Source organism: Tribolium madens, unplaced genomic scaffold (assembly GCF_015345945.1).
Source record: "Tribolium madens isolate multiple individuals breed KSU strain unplaced genomic scaffold, Tmad_KSU_1.1 Scaffold_3;HRSCAF=73;Tcas5.2_LG2, whole genome shotgun sequence".
In the NCBI taxonomy this organism is placed as follows: domain Eukaryota; kingdom Metazoa; phylum Arthropoda; class Insecta; order Coleoptera; family Tenebrionidae; genus Tribolium; species Tribolium madens.
Genome location: NW_025401006.1, coordinates 3,329,892 through 3,349,036, shown reverse-complemented (window position 1 = coordinate 3,349,036; position 19,145 = coordinate 3,329,892). Strand labels below are relative to the sequence as shown.

Here is a 19,145-nt window from a genome sequence, read left to right as displayed (position 1 = left end):
AATTAATTTTACTTTACTTTGTAATTAATTACTCATTTGTTATATCATTAAAACATCAAGTATAATTAAATATTTATTTTATTTCGTTCGGGTAATACATAAAACAATTTCGACTGATCAATATTGTGTAATGGCATATAGCCATTTAATAGCAAAATTTATGCAGTGTTATAGACTGCCAGACAATAGTCAATAAAAGCATTTTAGTTGCTTATAAAAGTTAAACTAGCTTTATTATTCCCGAAAGTACCTACATATGTAATATAAATTTTGGAGGCTGGTTTTGCACTTTACTCTTTAGTAATTTACATGGATAAGCCAAGATTGAAAATGTTCTATAACTAAAAATGTTAATATTAGTTAATAAGTAGTACCTATAAGTCTACGAGTTTTCTGTGAACAATGGCAAGCTCAAAACAATTTTTTTTTGTAAACGGAGCTGTTAGCGGGACTACGATTTCTGGGGCTGTTCTTTTTTTTAAACAGTTCTCTATATTTGTGAAATTGTAAGTCTGAGTAAGTAAAATGTCGCCTTCACATAATAAATATCTTTAAAGATTCATCGGTACTGTAGTGACAAGAAACTTCGCGTGTCGGAAAACTTTAGTGTGAACTTGTCAATACACTTACACAGAATATAAATAACTTTGACTAGGTTTTCTGAAGTAAATGAAGCCTTTAGCTACTTTAACATTATATTAAAAGCAACTTGACAAAGCTTTGTATATGTCATATGAAAAACACTTTGCATTTATAATTGTTTTCATATTGACGTGCATCGAAGTAGTCGTTGAAAGGTATCACTTTAGTTGGCAACCATGCCAAAAATTTCAACAATCCTAACTTCAATCTCTCTTAAAAATTATTTTCTCAAATAAATATGTGAACCCAAGTGTTTGTGGTAACAAAAAATAATGAAAATTAAGAACGTAATTACTCGTAACATAGAGAGGCAAACATTATTGATTCGATTAAATTTGTTCTGAAACAATAATGACACTTGTGTATAAATCGGCCTTTAAATTAAAGATGCATTTATTACTTGATGGACATTTATATGAAAAAGAGTATACATATAAGCTTTAGGTAAATCTACAAGAATTTAAGGAGAAAATTCATATTCTGTTGTTTTACTTGACATCTGAACAAAATGTCTAAAAATAATTTTTTTAAAGAAAAAAATGTGGAAGCATCTATTTCATAATAATATATCACTAAGGGTAACACTTTTATGATTTTTTTAAATTACTGGTCGCACCAAACACATGTTAAATGTTTTATGTGAGGAATGAAATAAACACGCCTTTATATTACATTGCAACTACCATTTTAAACTCAGTATATAAATATAAATACAATACGTAAGCGTTATTTGGTGGTGTATAAAGAAAAATGATGTAATTTTTGGAGTTTTTGCTTACCGTCCTTATCAATAAAGTAAATATTTGGTGATAAAAGCACCATTCGCCTCGCTTTTCTTGGAGATTTATGTGTATGAATTCTGGATCTCGCTGGTATGAATATAAATTTTATAAACATTTGGTGGTCACAAAGAAGAAAATGTAATTTTAACCTCTACCAAATCCCAACAAAATTACAGCTCGAGGATATTCCTCGGTACCTCAGAAGGAAATTAGAAGATAATAAGTCGCTGTAAAAGTTTTCGTTACTCCATTGCTGGAAGATATAATAAATTTAATTTATTGCTGTGACGTTTTGTCTCTACGAAAAAATGTATCAAATTTTCATCACAACCTGGTTTAAATTTGCGATTAGAAGGGAGTGTCTTGTTTCTGGGTAGAGAATTTAATTAATTTACGCTAAGAGCGACTGCTGTTAAGTGTTTTAAAAACGGTTTAAATAAAATACTCAAAAATGTGGCGTAAAATGCGATTCGTTAGATGTCAAACCAAGTTTAACATAACTAATCCAATTGAATTTTTCATCCTTTTAGAGAAAATAAAAAGAAACAAAAAGATTTCTTTGACAATATGTAACAGCAGCCGACTGATTTGTTGGATGAAACGTTATGACAAAAGAGCAGGATTTTAAATTTAATTTTAATTGATGTAAATCTGATGTATTAAAGATGGTTCTCGTATATATTCTGTTCTTACAGACTAAAGTTTAACGCAATTAAATCGTATTCCTCCTCTTGATAATCTCATTAAGTGTTTAACTTTTTTATAGTGTGAGTAAATATTTGGGTTCGCGTGTCGTATCGCTCCCTGTCGAAGTTTTTGTTAATGTTTATAAAAGAAACCAAAGAAAAGTTGTATAGGTAGTAGGCAGATCGATTTAGAGAACTATTATTATAAGCAGGTTTCTTGGAATCGACAACCGTGAATGTACGCTGTTAACATGCAATACCCTCGTCGTAATAACAGGTAACACTTTAACTTTGTCGTGATTTTCAAAGTACGTTAAATTTACCTAATAAGCAAGCAATCTTTCTGTTATTTTCGAAAAACTTTCCCAACATAAATTTTCAGCTTATTCAACTATTCAAATTATTGTATTCGAATTGTCTGCATTCAATTCCAACATTGCGGAAACGCTAAATTATGATTGGCGTCGGTATTAAATGGGTTTGACAGGGCAGAGGACACAACGAATTGAATTTAACTTACATAAATTTGGCAGTGGATATAGCTCGGTGTTTATATGTCTAGGGAAACAACAACGGACTTTGAGAGTAGGATGTCATGTAAAATTTGTCTTTGTTGTACTCCCAAGATCAAAGTAATCCCAACAGTATATCTCCGAACATCTCTGACTAATGGATAATTTATAATTACATACATATTTAGGTTATTGTCATATTATCACTATCAGTAAATGTAATTCAAACAACTTGATTTAAACTTTAAGAGACTAAATAATATTATTTGTATAAATCATGGAAAAGTGTTTTGCCATCAATGAATATTCAAAGAAAAATATTTAGATTCATTGATATTCCTAAAAACTACATCTGAAATTACGATTTCAGTTGTATTTACCTATTCTAATATATTTTTAACGTTTTCCGTTTTGTTCTTTGTATTATATGCATGTCAAATCAGTTCAAATACTTTAGATAAAACGCTTTATTAATTCAATATACAAACATTTTGCTTCAGTAGTAGTTGAACTGTATTTTGAAGCGAGAACCTTCAATTACACATTTTAGTATTAATTTTCCAGGAAAATGGATGATCACATTTTACTCAATTTAAGCACGAATTATTATTTACCGTAAAACACTTTACTATTTACTTGTTTATAATGTTTGAGTTAATACATCTATCTCATTGTCGTGCTTAGTGGTGCACGTGTTTTATATCCTGAATCAAGAGGGTTGGGTTTGAATATATTGCCGACTATACAGGAAATTATATACAACTCTATCCATATGACCGTATTGTCTGATTCTCTACTAAATCATAAACATGATTTAATGCATATTCCCTGCAAATTGCAGCAATAAATTAATTTTGAAACCGATTCGATTTTTTCCAAATTCGAAAGAAATATATGAAGCCGGTTAATACAAACAATTACTTTTTATGCTCAAACCGTTGTCGTGTTTTCTAAAAACACCAGTTAATTAAGGGATGAACAAAAAACCTATTTTGACTTTGTGAGAAGTGAAAATGTAGACTACAAAATTGGTGGATGCGCCAAAAAAATAACAATTTATTTAAAACAAAAAAATTGTTTATTATGTTGTATTACGTGTAGTAAAAAAATCTCACTAAAAAGTATTTAAATCAAAACTGATGTTGTGATTGGAATTAGGAACGTGTAAAACTTTGCATTTGCGACAAAATCGTGTCGAGTTGTTCGTACTTATTGTGTCCAATTCTCGTCAACCTTTGAAAAATCTGTCCGTACAAACTTAAGAACTGTAGTCTCGTTAATACCAGGACACAATGTGATTGGGTGGAATCGCGTGTGTTCGTGTCCAGGACACCATTAGTGGTCGAGGCTTTTCGGATCAAACCAGGATTCCCATTTTGCTTTATTGCTTTCGTACTTTTGCTTTCGTATTGGGATTATTTGCTCTAATTGAACTCGGTTCAAAATAAAAGTTTACCTCATTTTAACTTAAAAGTGTGTATAAAACAAATTTTTATGGTAAACTTTCTTCTATACTTGGATTTTTCTATTAACCCAAATGTGCCATAAAAATCTCGAGTTTAGTTAGCTAGGTGGATCTAAAATCTCCCGCTTCAAATGACGACAGAGTTTATGCATCAGGTATTCAGTGCTTTTAATGTGAACGAACTTTATAAATCCGGATGCAAAATATTATTTCGTTAATTTATTTCAGTTTTACTCAGATTGCAAAACTTTCTAGAAACCTGCATATTTTCATCGAGAGATATATTTATTATGTAACTCGTTAAGCCACAAATCGCAATGTTGTTGGAAATTGAACAATTCGCAAACAATATAAAACTTATCAATGCACGATATTTAATTAGCGTGAATAAATTACTATTCGTTTGGCAAACTTCAGTGTTTCAAAGTTTAATTAGGCGTTCTGCTGCTCTAAGTACATTTCGTTAGAGAGGAAACTGGTTTGAGTTGTACAAGTGCATACAGCAGCACATTTTTTTTGTAATAGGAAATTATACTCGTAAATTTTGTATAACTGAATGTTACATTTTTAATTAAATCAACAGAAATAAACATTAGTCAATTCTCAGAGATCAAACAAGCTAACGTACTTAGTTTTGTAATAAAGAATTAATTTTAACTATAATAGATTACCTACAGGTGCGCCAGAACTCGCGCCCCAAAGAAAATTTTCAAGTAAGGAATACGGAAAAAATGTCTAAAAAATTCTGTCAAAAAATTTTGACATTTATTTTTTGTCATTTGACATTTTGTTGTGTATTTAATGATACTGATGATCTTATATACAGGCTGCGCCAGAACTCGCGCCCCAGAGAAAAATGTCAAATGCCGGAGGCAATAGGTCGCCAAAAAGTGGAGCCGAAGAAGTAATTTTTGCTTGCATAAGAAAGTTATTACACTCTTAAATCCACCAATCCCAGAAGGGCACCTCAAGGTGTGACTGAAAAATTATATCCGCTGGCCAGAATTTAAAAAAATAGCTGGTCTACTGTAATTTTGCGTTTGACATTGATCGTGATGTGGGTGACATAACTTGCTAGTTTCCAGTATTTTTCTCGCTGAAGAGGTTGTACACGAGTATAATGAGACAAAATCGTTAATTATTATCAACAATTATCAAAAATTATTTTGAAACCTTCGTGAAACTCCTGATGAACCGACTTCTCTAAAACTTCTTCACAGATATTGTTCCTTCTCAACTTTTTCTTCGATCTGATACAGATTAACAAACCGATAAATGAATTTTAGAGCTTGAAAACTAGTGTATTATCCTTATGAAACAAAGAAGCAAGTGAGAGTGAGAGACCAGAAAAACATGAAATAGGTACGCAAGTTTCCTTATTTACTTTAATGCAAAATTAACAGGAAAATGTACTTTTTATAAGAAATTGTGCTTAAATACAACAGGTTACTGATTTTAATATCAAAATTGTAGTTTTACTCTCGTATTTAGGCATTTTTGCCCAGTAGAAATTCTAACCTCAAAATTTCAACAACAATTTATTGTTGTTTTCTTCCACTCACATGAGCTTACTACAACCCCTTGGCTGTTTTCTCATTAAAAAATACAGAAGAATGTTGCGATGTTTGTATTTAGTACGAAAAGTTAGCATTTTTGCTAATGTTTTAATTCCGAGGGCATTTCAGCAACGCTTTTCGGTGAATTTGTGGGCTGGTCTTCTGGGGAATCATGTGGTCTGTCAATAATATCAACTAATTTCAACATAACGTGACTCCCTTTCTAAAAAGTATATTTTTCTGTTAATTTTGCATTAAAGTAAATAAAGAAACTTGCGTAGGTACTTCTTCATGTTTTTCTGATCTCTCACTCTCACTTGCTTCTTTGTTTCATAAGGAAAATGCACAAGTTTTCAAGCTCTAAAATTCATTTATCGGTTTGTTAATCTGTATCAGATCGAAGAAAAAGTTGAGAAGGAACAATACCTGTGAAGAAGTTTTAGAGAAGTCGGTTCATCAGGAGTTTCACGAATGTTTTAAAATAATTTTTGATAATTATTGATAATAATTAACGATTCTGTCTCATTATACTCGTGTACAACCTCTTCAGCGAGAAAAATACCAAAAACTAGCAAGTTATGTCACCCACATCACGATAAATGTCAAACGCAAAATTACAGTAGACCAGCTATTTTTTTAAATTCTGGCCAAATTGGTATTATTTTCGTCACCTAGCAACCGATATAATTTTTCAATCACGCCTTGAGGTGCCCTTCTGGGATTGGTGAATTTAAGAGTCGACTAACTTTCTTATGCAAGCAAAAATTACTTCTTCGGCTGCACTTTTTGTCAACCTATTGCCGCCGGCATTTGACATTTTTCTCTGGGGCGCGAGTTCTGGCGCAGCCTGTATGTGTTTTTACAATTATTTAGTAAAGGTACAAAAAATTTGCTAATAAAAGCCACAAATAACATTGGACAGAGTTACAATTTTGGATACATCTTCCTTGTTTCCTCTTTTAATAGTCTATAGCAAAAAAACTTGGAAAATTATTTTTCATACAGAAATAATAAATAGAGTCAAAGTTATAGATAAAAAAATTTTAACATTTTTTTCATGTTCCTGGGATCTTATATGGCATTTTTCTATTGCTATTAGATAAAAGCTGTGTGTCGGTACGAAGAGAGAAAGATTAGAAAAAGTTTTAAATTGATTATGATTAATTTTAGCAATATTTGTGAATATTTTAGAACGATACAAAAGAATTGTAATTTCTCTTAAAACGATTGGCTTCAAATCTTTTGCGTCAAGAACAATATAAGTGGATTTCGGAGCCAATATGACACAAATAATGATTTGAAAAAAATTGGTCTTTGATGTAATTTCATTTTCAGAGTTTCTACATGATTACATTCTAAGGACTTTTATTTTAACAAGCTATATTTCATTTTATCGATATCAATTATTTAAAATCAAAGACCTTTAGCAGAAAGCTATTTGCTTCAATCGATTATCTACTTAGGAAGCTTTTCAGACAAAAATGTAGCAGAAGAATCCAGCAGATCGAAAAGCTACAATTAACTCTCCACTGTTATCGTGTAAAGAAGTAAGACTTTAATCTTCAACAACCGCCTAACTTTACTCCTAATAGTTAAATAATGTGTTTTACAATCCCCACAACACTTATCTGAACTAAACAAAAAAAATCGCAGATTAAAAACATTAGTGTTTGGACAATATTTACTAAGAAATGTTCAAACAGAAAGTTTTTCTATTTTATTGAAGGCTAATGGAACGCATACAAACTTGCAAAGAAATTGGAAGTAGATATTCCGTACCTACGGAAAAGTTTTAAATGTAAATAACAGTTGTGATCAATCTCGGTTGGTTTATTTTACTTTTTTAATATAAAATGTGTATATTGGCACAATAAGAACCTATTCGTTAATGAAAAATCTTCCAGTTAATCTAAAAAATCTAAAATTGAACTGTGCTCTTTAAAACTGATTTCAACACCGGACAATACCAATTTATATATTTTAAATTTGACAGTGGGTACAAAATGTTTTTATTATTTTTGTGGTTTAAGAGCTTTCAATATTGGAATAAAACAGAAATTGACAGTAAATTGAACAAATGTAATTTTTCTGATTGGTTAAAAAAATTGTAAAACTTTGTAGTCAGGAGAATACAAATCATTTGTGTATCACGAATTTCCATTGCCGTAAAAATATCTAAAGGAAGCAATTTTGGGTATATTATGCACGAAGACATTAATGTTTGAATTCGTCGGCTATCTGTTTCGATAAGAATCTACGAGCTGAATGGCCAAATGTCTCTTTGTGTTCCGATTATTTCGTAATTAGTGTTCGTTTCGTAAATACTTCAGGAGTGTTGGTGACAGTTAGAATAGCAAAGAGTAAAGTCAGGAAGTGGCCGACAAAGCCTGTCTTATTTATGGCCATGTGAGTAAAAGGGAACCACCCGATATACATGTTTAAGTCACATTAATGTCGCTGACGGCCCCGGCAGAGGTATCATTAAGACGAATGGCGTGTAACCCGAAATCACGAACATATTCCACTGGAATATTTAGGTTCCGCAAGAATCTCGCAATCTAAACATCAATACCGTATTTCTTTAAAGATGGAGTAACCTCTACCAAAGAGAAATGCATAATACCGGGTTTAGTACTGCCGTCAATTTGGGTTACATTTCTAAAACGATAAAGCACTAGTTTGGTGTACTTTAAAAATACATCAACCCCAAAATCAACCGCACGCACACGCTTTATATTCTCAGTGTATGTAAATAGGGTTTTTATTGCTACCATATTACTTTTATATCGATATGATCGTCTGAGAGCAGCGATAGCTGCCTCATTAGTAACCTACAAATTATCCCCAGACTGGCTTTTGTACTAGTTGTTCACTGTGTTATGGAAGCCGTCACGAATGGTCTTTTTATTGACATAACGAAAACTTTTCTAATTACAATTTGCGTTGCGGCTTGCATGGCGAGCCATGTCTAGTAATTCAGTGATTAATTCCTTGGAGTTCCAACGGGTTTATATAATAAATGCAGTGTTAACGTGTGCTAATGATTTACGGAAGCTAATAGACTAATACCTCTTCCGTTTTAGAAGGTAATTTTACTACACTAGCAGAGTTTTCCCAAACTAAAGAAAAACAAATGAGCTTCAAGTAGCATACTCTACATAAATCTTATTTCAACAAAATTAAAAGCGAATAATTCAAAAAACAAATATTTAAAATATAAAGCCTTTACATAGCTTATCGCACAACACAACCGTTGATACTTTACTACATTAATCATCCTTATTTAATTCAAAATTTGTTTCATCTACATTTAGTAACGGTATTAGTGAATCCTAGCCGATATTTACGATTTTTATTATGTCTCCCAAATCGAGGAGACACTAAAAAAGGTAATCCATTAAATAAAGGTTGATGATGCTATAAACAACGCAGGTTATAGTTTAAGTTCCCGTTAATATTTTTGTTTATGGTTAGAGGTCTGATAAATTTATTATGTCTTTTTAATATAATGAACGTCTAATAAGAAACGGAACAAATAAATTAAACCCAGAACACATGAGATTCAAAAAATATTTCAATTGTTCAGTGAGAGCGAGTTGGTAAAATCCATTATTGAATGACCTTTAATTGTTAAATTAAAAATATATATATATAGGATGAATTAATTGATGAATACTAAACTAATGCAGTCCCTGAAATTATTGTCAACTATACAGCGTGTCCCAAAAATAAGTTACAATACAAACTTGTGTTTTTTTAAATGAAATACCATATGTTTTTCGGATGTCTCTCTTTTTATTAGAATATTTTAAACATCTCTTGGTTGATTTTGCTTAGTTTTTTTTAAAAGTTGATTTCTTTGACGACGACATACTCTTTTAAAAAAATTATTACACAAAAACTGGAAAACAGCTCGAAAAATTTTTTTTTACTACTGGAAAGAAAAAAGCACCCACAAGCTTTAAGAGTATAACAATGTTTTAGTGTGTTGCACTTGTACAGATAAAAAAAGAAGTTTTTTAAAAGTTAAATAACTTAAAAAATTGAAATGGAACACCCTATGTATTATTTATTTTTGCATCTAAGAGATTATTAAATAATCTTTCCAAAAGAATTTTTAAGTTTCTATAATTAATAACTAAAAAGATATTTAACTTTAAACAATAAAAAAAGTTAATCATTATTTCAATAACCAAAATGTGCACATTTGCACTGGAGATGAAAGGAATATCTCACACTCAATAATCACCTTTATGAATTCATTATTCTTTGTTTTTACAATAAAACATAAAGCCATTCGAATTTCAATATTTTTTTATGTCGGGTTTTACAATCTCCGGACTACGGAGAACTAAAGTTTGTTATTTTTTTAAATGGAAATTACCAAGTCAAAATTTTGTTGAAAAAATTGGTAGCAGCTTGTCTCCATAACCACAAATTTTGTTTGCTCTTTGTTTTTGTCCCTAGAAATTTTGTTAAAAAATTATGGTTATGTGTTCAAATTGAGATGTTGTCAAAATTTTGACTTTTATGAATGTTGTGTGCCTGTTTGCTCTTTGAAAGCGCTATAATTGAATACCTGAGGACGACATCATTACTTAAGGTCTAAAAACAGAATTCAGTGCTAATAATTTTGACCTAAACACACCGCAAGTAAGTACAATGTTGTGGACAAAAATGAGATTCTTGCTACAAAAAATTTGATAAAAATGAATGTATATACAGAAAAAAGTTATTTAGCAAAAGATACAAGTGGGTATTATGATGATTGGCAATAAATTTTCTGTAATTTATTGACATGAGCTTGACATGCATTTTATAAATTCTTCTTCAGCTTTAGTTTCAAAATTATTACTTTTTCAACTCGTTCCTCACAAACGATGCACAAGACACTAATTTAATTGCGTTCTTTTTGATGTTCTTTCTCATTCATGTTTATTTTGTATTCTTGTCAATTTTTTGCTAAAAATTAAAAATATTTAGCAAACCTGCATTACAAATTGCGTCTACATTTTAACGGGCCCTTTTTCTAACTTCCTGCTTGCGAACTATTCGTTTCCAAATTTCGAAAAACTGTAAGCAGTACAATAAAATGTTTCTGACCTATTTCACCTCAAAAAACGCAGTTACCACGTTGCCAGGGTGGCGATGGCTATTGCACAGGTAATAAAATGTAATTTTTTTACTAAATACTAGCTGTAAACGATACCATTATTTAGTTTATCGAGAGGTTGTGAAGTTGTTTTTCTCTCTTAGTAGTCAGTAATCATTTTCATTATAGACCAAGGGCTATTCGAGGTGGGTAAATGCCGATGTTGGAGGGTATTACATTGATTCAAATATTTCTAGAATATTATTATTGAAAACTATTACCATCACAAGTACTAACGGAAGTATTGCGAGATTAAATTAATGCAAAATCAAATAAAAAAGACTTATCCTCATTAAAATCATCAGAACCCCAACTCTAATACTTCTGGCTATGTCAAAACTGTCAAAACTACAAATGGCTTTCATTCTTGTTAAGAAATTTTTTTTCTTCAAAAAATTTTCTATATAGGTTTTACTTTTTCGAACGAGAAACCCCCGATATCTCGGCCATTTGAAGTCGTATCGCGATGAAACTTGTACCAATCGATTCTACGTCGAGAAAAAAAGTGAAATTTTTGTCTGTCTGTCTGTCGGTCTGTCCGTCTGTCCGGATTTCTGCGAACCGCGATAACTCTTCACAGAATCATTCTTTTTCGATGAAATTTGGCCAGTAGGTGCCCCTCGGCTGCCTTAAGAACCCTATTGCTTTTGGAGCCGATCGGCTGACGGAAACGCCTGTTTTCACTAAAATTCGGGAAAAGTGAGGTTATGACCGTATATTACACACCTCTTAACCAACACGGCATCGCATGGGAGACCGGTTAGAGTTAGAGTGGGCGCCGTGGCGCGTTAATCTTGAGTCGAGTGAGCCCCATCGGATGCGTAGCTTTCGTGAGCCCCACTTGGGGGCGCAGCCCCCGTAAGCCCCACTCAGGGACGCAGCCTTCGTAAACCCTAATCGGGGGCGTTGTCCTAGTGAGCCCCATTGGGGGCGCAGCCCCCATGAGCCCCATCGGAGACGCAGCCCCCGTGAGCCCCTCTCAACTGAAAAATTAGATTAGATTGACCATTAAAGAAAAAAAAATTTCTTTTCGCCTTTTTTCATCGAATAAATGCAAATTAATAATCAATTCACATCAATTCCCGTAAAGAGCTAAGCAATTTAAAAAGCAACAAACCATAATTACAAAACGGGGACACACAATATAAAATGGCCTGAAGGGCCAATACAGCGTCGCAGACCAAGGTAAGCGAAGCGCAACCTTGTTAAAATAGTATTATTGGTAGTGAGGCAAATTTTAACACTTTTTTCCTTTTCTTTGCAGTTTCTTTGTTATTTTAACAAATATGAGTATTTCATATTATGAAGCTAGAAAGTTCCTTTAATAGTTGGAGGTGACAAAAATGACATAAGACATAACCTTATTTACGATAAGAAAAAAATAATAGGAGTCTTCCAATTTAAGTTAATAACTCAAGTAAGTAATTTATGACTGTAGATAATAGTGAATTAACAAAAATAATGGTTGTGGATTACAACATGTTATGTCTGAGCGAACATGTGCACTAAGTAAGGTTATATTTTTTACCGTTGTATTTCTGGGTAATAAATATGCTAGTAGTGAAAAAAATACTTATTATATAAAACAGGTTAGAGAAAATTTTTATAGCCTCGCATTTATTATAAACAGCTCGGCTATAAAAAATCTCTTCTCTACCTTGTCATATAATATACTATTATACCATATTAAATAATACTACTTAATAGTACCTAAAGACCTTTTAATAAAGAAGTAAGTAGCTTTTAAGCTTTATTTTTTTTTTTTATTTTTGGCTTGTTTAACTTATTTTAAGACAAGTATATAATAATAATAGATCAGGCCCTGAAGTTTGTTTTTTTTTGGCGACTGCATGTAAAATTAATCCTATATGATTATCCTTCAGACCACAATAGAAAGCAATGCCTGTGAGCTCTACTGCTATAAACAATTGAAACCAGATCTTAAGCATTATATTATTTATAGTCGGGTGCAAAACGCCATTAGAAAGTTAACTATACTATTATATTATGCATAATATAGTGGAAAATGTACAGGTATCTGAAATTGGGGCCTCGTGAACCGGAACTTGGTGGCGGCCGATTGAATACTACACAAGCCGCTGTTTAATATTGTACGCGGCTAATATCACAGCGATGAGCGGATTAGACCCAGAACGTCCCCTCGGTATTAACTAACATTAGCATTATTGTAGGATGGTTGCGACGTGCATGTTGATGGGTTGCCACTATTGTTTCCAATTTTATGAGGTTACAAGCTGGATGCTACACGAATTCAATAAATGGGACACTGTGACATGATGCTTTTATAACATTTGATGCTTTAGATAGATTCTTTAGGGAATTTGCCAGTGTTATGTGTTATTTTGTAATGTGAGCAAGATATGTAATTGCACCATTGATAAACGGTCACTAAATTGACTATGACGAGCGAAAATTTACATTTATGGCTTCACAGAAATGCATAGTGCATTGCATAAATGATACAATGTACTAGAACAGAAGCTTTCCTTTTGAAAGCTTCAGTTAACTTAGTTTATATGAAAATTTAATAAAGCTTTGCATATATAACAAAAATAAATAGTAAAAGCAATTTTTCTCATAATTTCTAAGAAAAACAATTTGTTTCTACATATAAAAAATATAAAGGAAGTTATAAAACACCTGATGACACAATTAATCTTGATACATTGCCCTAGGTGATATATTGCACTAATAAAAAATACGAAATGAAGCACAACATATTGTGCTTTGAGTAAATAATTTTACGTTGGCATTAGAAAAACCAGAAACTACTGAACAGAAAAATTCGAATACAATGGATATAATGAAAACATTGCGTCCCCTTTGAAGAAGCCATATAAAAACATCAGCACCATTCCAAATGTCAATATCTAGATGCCTTACGTTATACATTTCTAATATTACACTATTGTCTTACATTTCGTGAACGAATCTGAGATTATACACTTCCTTCCTTTATGAATTATGTATATTTTTCCGCTGATTTCAAATGATATTATCGGTTTTTTCTCGGACGGAAGAACAAAATGTTTCTCGTCGCCACATTTCTTCGCTGTCAAGGTAAATTTATTTATGGCGCTTAATTGTGGATAATTCAAGAAAATTTAATTGACGAAACACATTAACTCTTTATTTCCACATAACATAGAAGACCATTACTTTACCCCTTTTCCACTGGGATGTCGTAAAATAAGATGTCGACTTTTATTTGGAGACCTATTGCGTGTTTATGGGCTAAGCCGGTTACTAATATAAGAACCTTGATGGAAATTATAATATTGCAGAATTTGTCTAATCAACAGTTAAATTAATTAATTAAAAGAACGTAATATTTTGACATTTCTAGAACTTAGCGTTCATAGTTAGATAGTTTCTTTTTAATATTTTCCTTAGCAAAATAAAGTAATATCAAGTTATTATAAAAGATTATTTTATTGTAAATATAAAAATAAATTTAAACATATACTTTGCTTCTATTGTTGATAAAAAACATGCAACAAAATTTAAATAAACCTGATTATTTTATAAAGAATATCTTATTAATTAATACGGTTAACTTGATTATAAATAGGTTAATTTGAAATAACATCATAAGTACATAAGTAAGATTTAATTGGTGGTAGGTCAAGGAAAGGTAAATTATTTGTAGAAGTTTTCTCACTAACATTTGATTGAACCTGGTTTATATTTAGTGCATTGTTAAGTCTACGAGAGACGTTTTTAATTGCTTGTCACGGAGCTGTCTCACATAAGATATTGAATTTATGTTTAAAAGCTACTGTGAGTTTGCCATTTTCTATGTAAATTTAATTGGATCTTAACTAAAATACCCCGATTAAGTTTACATGGCATAAAGGAAATTTTTGTAAGGTTTTAAGTGAAGGGGAATAATGAATGAAGTTTTTGTTTTGCCTTAGAGCTGGTATAATTTAATTAAGTAGATCGTGATGTTTTTAATTAATTTTTATTTAAATGTGTTAAATGTCAGTTATGACGGTAATAGCTGGAATGGTAGCTACGTGTGTGTATATTCGAGTTTGGTCACGCGTCACGTTTACTGCACTTTAAGCAAATAACAATCCAACAGAATTTTGTTAATAAAAATAGCACAATCAAGATTAGCACTTAAGCTCAACAATAGCGAGCACAGTTATATTAACACATCACGCTAACGCGGGATAAAATGATAACAAATGCGGCAAGCAACGCATTCAACTGTGATAGTAAATATGTTGGAGTTGGCTCATTGAATTATCTTAATTTTATCATAACTCTCCGTTCACCCCATCACAATGGAGCGCGCTCAGCTTTTCAGTGGATATTTTAATTGGCAGATTTTAATACGCAGAATGCCTTAAAAAGCTTTTTCCGATCACGCTCAGTTAAACTAATTCCGACTTTGCTTACCGCTGCTTTTTGTTACACGAACAAACAAGCCATATTTGCTACATGATTTTGGCGAAAAAATATCAAACCAACAGGAAATTTCAAGGGATTCAGATTGTTGTTAAACCCAATTATGAACAAACATATACATTTATTAATTTACACGGCCATGCAAAAATCATGATCAAAGAAAACTCGCCAGTTTTTTTAACCGAAATGAAAAACTCCCAAATAAGATTAACCGCAAAATACGTACCTATTTAATAAACGGGAAAATATTTTAAAGTTTCAGAAAATAATGTTTTGTTTTGCATATTAAAGCCGCTAAATTCATTGAGGTGGCTATTGTGGTTAAATATTCGACGATAGTTGTACCTCTTGTGTCTTCCTATTTTCATAAATACAGACAAAAGTAATAAGCGCTTTATTTTCAGTTTTTGTAAATACATATAAAATTAACAAAAACATTTTACGCTTTTTTTAATAAAAAATATTTATATTTGAGATTAAAATCTTGTGTAGAATCGCAGCTATAACCATTTTGTTAAATTAAATGAGCTTTAATATAGGCTGTGAAAGTTCAAATATTTTCAAAAATAAAACATTTAACAGCTTACAGCTTTTAATTTCATGTCACACGTTAATTTACGTTGTAAGTTTGGTAACTCTAATATTAATATTACGAATAAAATGAATATCGAAATGAGTATCTACTGTAAAAGAGTAAATAGTACATAGTAGATTACACGTGAGGTGAAAAATGTGTCATTACCCATGAGGGAATGAGGGAATAGAGAGACGCAGTCCAAAATGGAGTCCAAGGAGTAATAACATTTCTACCGAGGTTTGTATACTATTTTATTCACAATTACATTTTTTTCAATAATAAAATATCTGCTTTTCTGTCAAAGTTGATGTTAGTAATCTTTCAGAAATTATTTCTCGACGAAAAAATGTAATGACAAATTTCCCGAATTTCAAAGGGTTAGGTAGGAATCGACATAATTATTAGTATAATAATTGTCAATAAAATTGCTTATTATTAAAAGAAACGTCAAAAATTTATTTATGACTAATAATCGAAATGTATTTTTTTTATTCGTAATAATAGAACTGTTAAAAATAAAATTCTTTGATTTGTGAATTAATAAAAAAATGAAAAATCATAGTTGATTGACATCATAGTTGGTGATGTTGATTCTAAACAACTTTTTTTAAATAACTTCTTGTCGTATTTTCTACACAAAAACCACTTTACTCTACAAAAAATAGGTTTTTTAAAAACTTCTAGGGCATACTTGATTTTTCAAAACTAAAATTATATTGGAAATTAGTCTTTAACCAAACAGGGCTAAACCATAAAAAATAAAAATTTAAATCGAGAATTATCTATCTTTTACAAAAGTCGTCACCTATCCGGGGACACACAGTATAATCTCTCAGGAAAGTAAAAATTTTACTTCTCTTTACTTCTTCCATAGATACGAAAAAATATGCTACTAGGTTTAATGACGATACTGGAATATCAAAAGAAACTGTTTTGATTTTTTTTTCCTGTTTCTAGGGAAAATTATACATACAGGGTGTCCCAGCGAGTTGAAAAAGGTTATTAGTGACCTTTAAATGGTAAAATTTAGAAAAAATTATATAGGACATTGATAGATACTAATCTAGTCCATCGCCTAAAATTATTTTCAACTATAGAACGTGTCTCAAAAATAACTTACAATACAAACTTTTGTTTTTTTTAATGAAACACTATATGTTTCTTAGCGTTTTTGGATGTAGATTTTTATGACAATGTTTTTAAGCTAAATTTTTATTGGTCGATTTTCCTTAGTTTTAAAAATTAGACGGGTTTTTGACGAAAATATGCACTTTTTAAAAATTTATTACACAAAAACTAAGACATCTAGAAATATTTGTTTACTACCAAAAAGAAGAAGTTACATACAAGCTATAAGGTTGTAAAATTCTTTTAGTGTGTTGCATTTGCAAAGATAAAAAAATTAAGACGTTTGTTAAAAGTTCAATAACTTAAAAAATTTAAATGGACACCTTATTTATTGTTTTTGCATTTAAAAGATTATTAAATTGTCTTCCTAAAATTATTTACTTTTAGGTGTTTATAATCAATAACTAAAAATATATTTAACGTTAACCATTAAAAAGATAATTATTATTGTTTCAGTAGACAAAAAGTGCACAGTTGCACAAGAGATGAAATAAATGTCACTTAATAATCAGATTTGTGTTAAACTGAATCCATTATTCTTTACTTTTACAATAAAATAATTCGAATTTCAGTATTTATAACGACTTTTACAATCTCTGGATAAATCAACGGATAAGTGATCCGTGGTGGAATTATTATGGTTGTACCATGCTGTATGATTGAAAATAATTTTAGGTGATGCACTAGATTAGTATCTATCAATGTCCTATACATTTTTTTTTAAATTTTACCATTTAAAGGTCACTAATTCACTTTTTCAACTCGCTGGGACACCCTGTATGTATTACACTGAAGGAAAGTGTCTTTTCTTTCCTTGGCGGTCACAAGTATTGGGTAGTAACTTCGACTTGTGAGAGGAACAGATACACTTTCTTCCCTTGCAATACCATAAAAAAGTTTGATTTGAGATTTATTACGGCAGAAATAACAGTCCGGTAAGTGTTGAAATAAAACCAATTAAGTACATTTTAAAGCGATTTTGGTCGGCGTTTATGACATTACATATGGTTCTTAAACCTAAATAAAAGTCTTTGGAGGAAAATAAAAATCAACAATAAAACACATCCAAATTAAAGAAGAATCCATAAAAAACACGAACTCAATTTGTTTTGAACCGGAGAGCACCGTCTGGACTTGATCGAATATTCAGTGCTTCGCCATGGTTCAATTTCGATTAAAGCCGTATATGGTTTCGCATGGAAATAAACTATTAACCTACCACAAGAACAATTTTCTCCAAAACTGTAATTGGGTTAAACACAAAAGCACTACTTTCAAAATTTATATAATTTCTCATAGTTTCAACACATTTGTTTCAATTCAATTATTAACAATTAACACTTGTTGTAGTTGTAGACAGAAATCAATTTTTAATTTAATTAAACAAAAAGGTATGCTTTCAGTATACTATAGGAGCAGAACAATATTAATACGTTTTTCAAATTCTCGCTGATATCTCTTGATGACGCTGTATTGGAAATGCTGCAAGGGGATTATTTTATGATCGCAATGTATGTGTACGCAAGCAAAAGCGGATAATGTTTTATTTGCTTTTTAATTTTCTGTTTATGTTTCCATTATTCGGAAAGTTTGTTGAAGGACGTCGAATTTTATAGCTCGCGGTTGTCATAAGACAAATGCCAAAATATTGCCAAGAGCTTTTATCCGGAAATGAAGTTGGTAGTTTTTGCCTCGTTATTATTTTCTTCGGTCGGTTCTATTGGACACCTTGTTTCGCTGAGATTCGGGTCGGCAATAAATAGACGACGTGTTAATGAGCATCTCTTCTTATCACTCTACGTCGAAACATGGCACTTGCTCTTACGTGATAAACAAGTATTTTAAAGTCAATCTGACGATCGGAACAAGAGTAAATGTCAGTGACGCAGGCGCTTCAATCATGCATCGTGGTCACGGCGTCGTCGGCGTCGGCAACGGTAGTCGGTATGTGGCTTCAGCCTGAACCCGACGTTCGGTCTAATGGCTGAAAAACGCGCGCGTTTTCGGTCCATCGTGGTTCTGGCAGCAGTGGTCGTCGCAGTGGCAGCCGATTATCTAGGTGAGGCTTTCGCTGCACTTTGCGGCATCGTTTTACAGCAGACTTTATGGCTCCAGTGACATTATTTTTATTATAGAAAATTCGAAAGTTGCGTGTGTATTATGTAGTGTAAAAGTAGGCGGATTGAGCAGCAAACGAGATCTATAAAA

General features: G+C 31.5%; 1 protein-coding gene across 2 annotated transcripts in view; it reads left to right on the top strand.

The window, feature by feature from the left end:
• Positions 1-18,889: 18,889 nt before the first annotated feature.
• LOC123007209 (neurotrimin-like) overlaps positions 18,890-19,145 on the top strand; it is a 33,398-nt gene continuing 33,142 nt past the window's right edge. For both annotated transcript variants that reach the window (XM_044402364.1, XM_044402363.1), the window contains exon 1: positions 18,890-18,996. In XM_044402364.1, the coding sequence (XP_044258299.1) occupies positions 18,918-18,996 (79 nt within the window). In that variant the 5' untranslated portion in view covers positions 18,890-18,917. The remainder of the gene's footprint in view (positions 18,997-19,145) is intronic.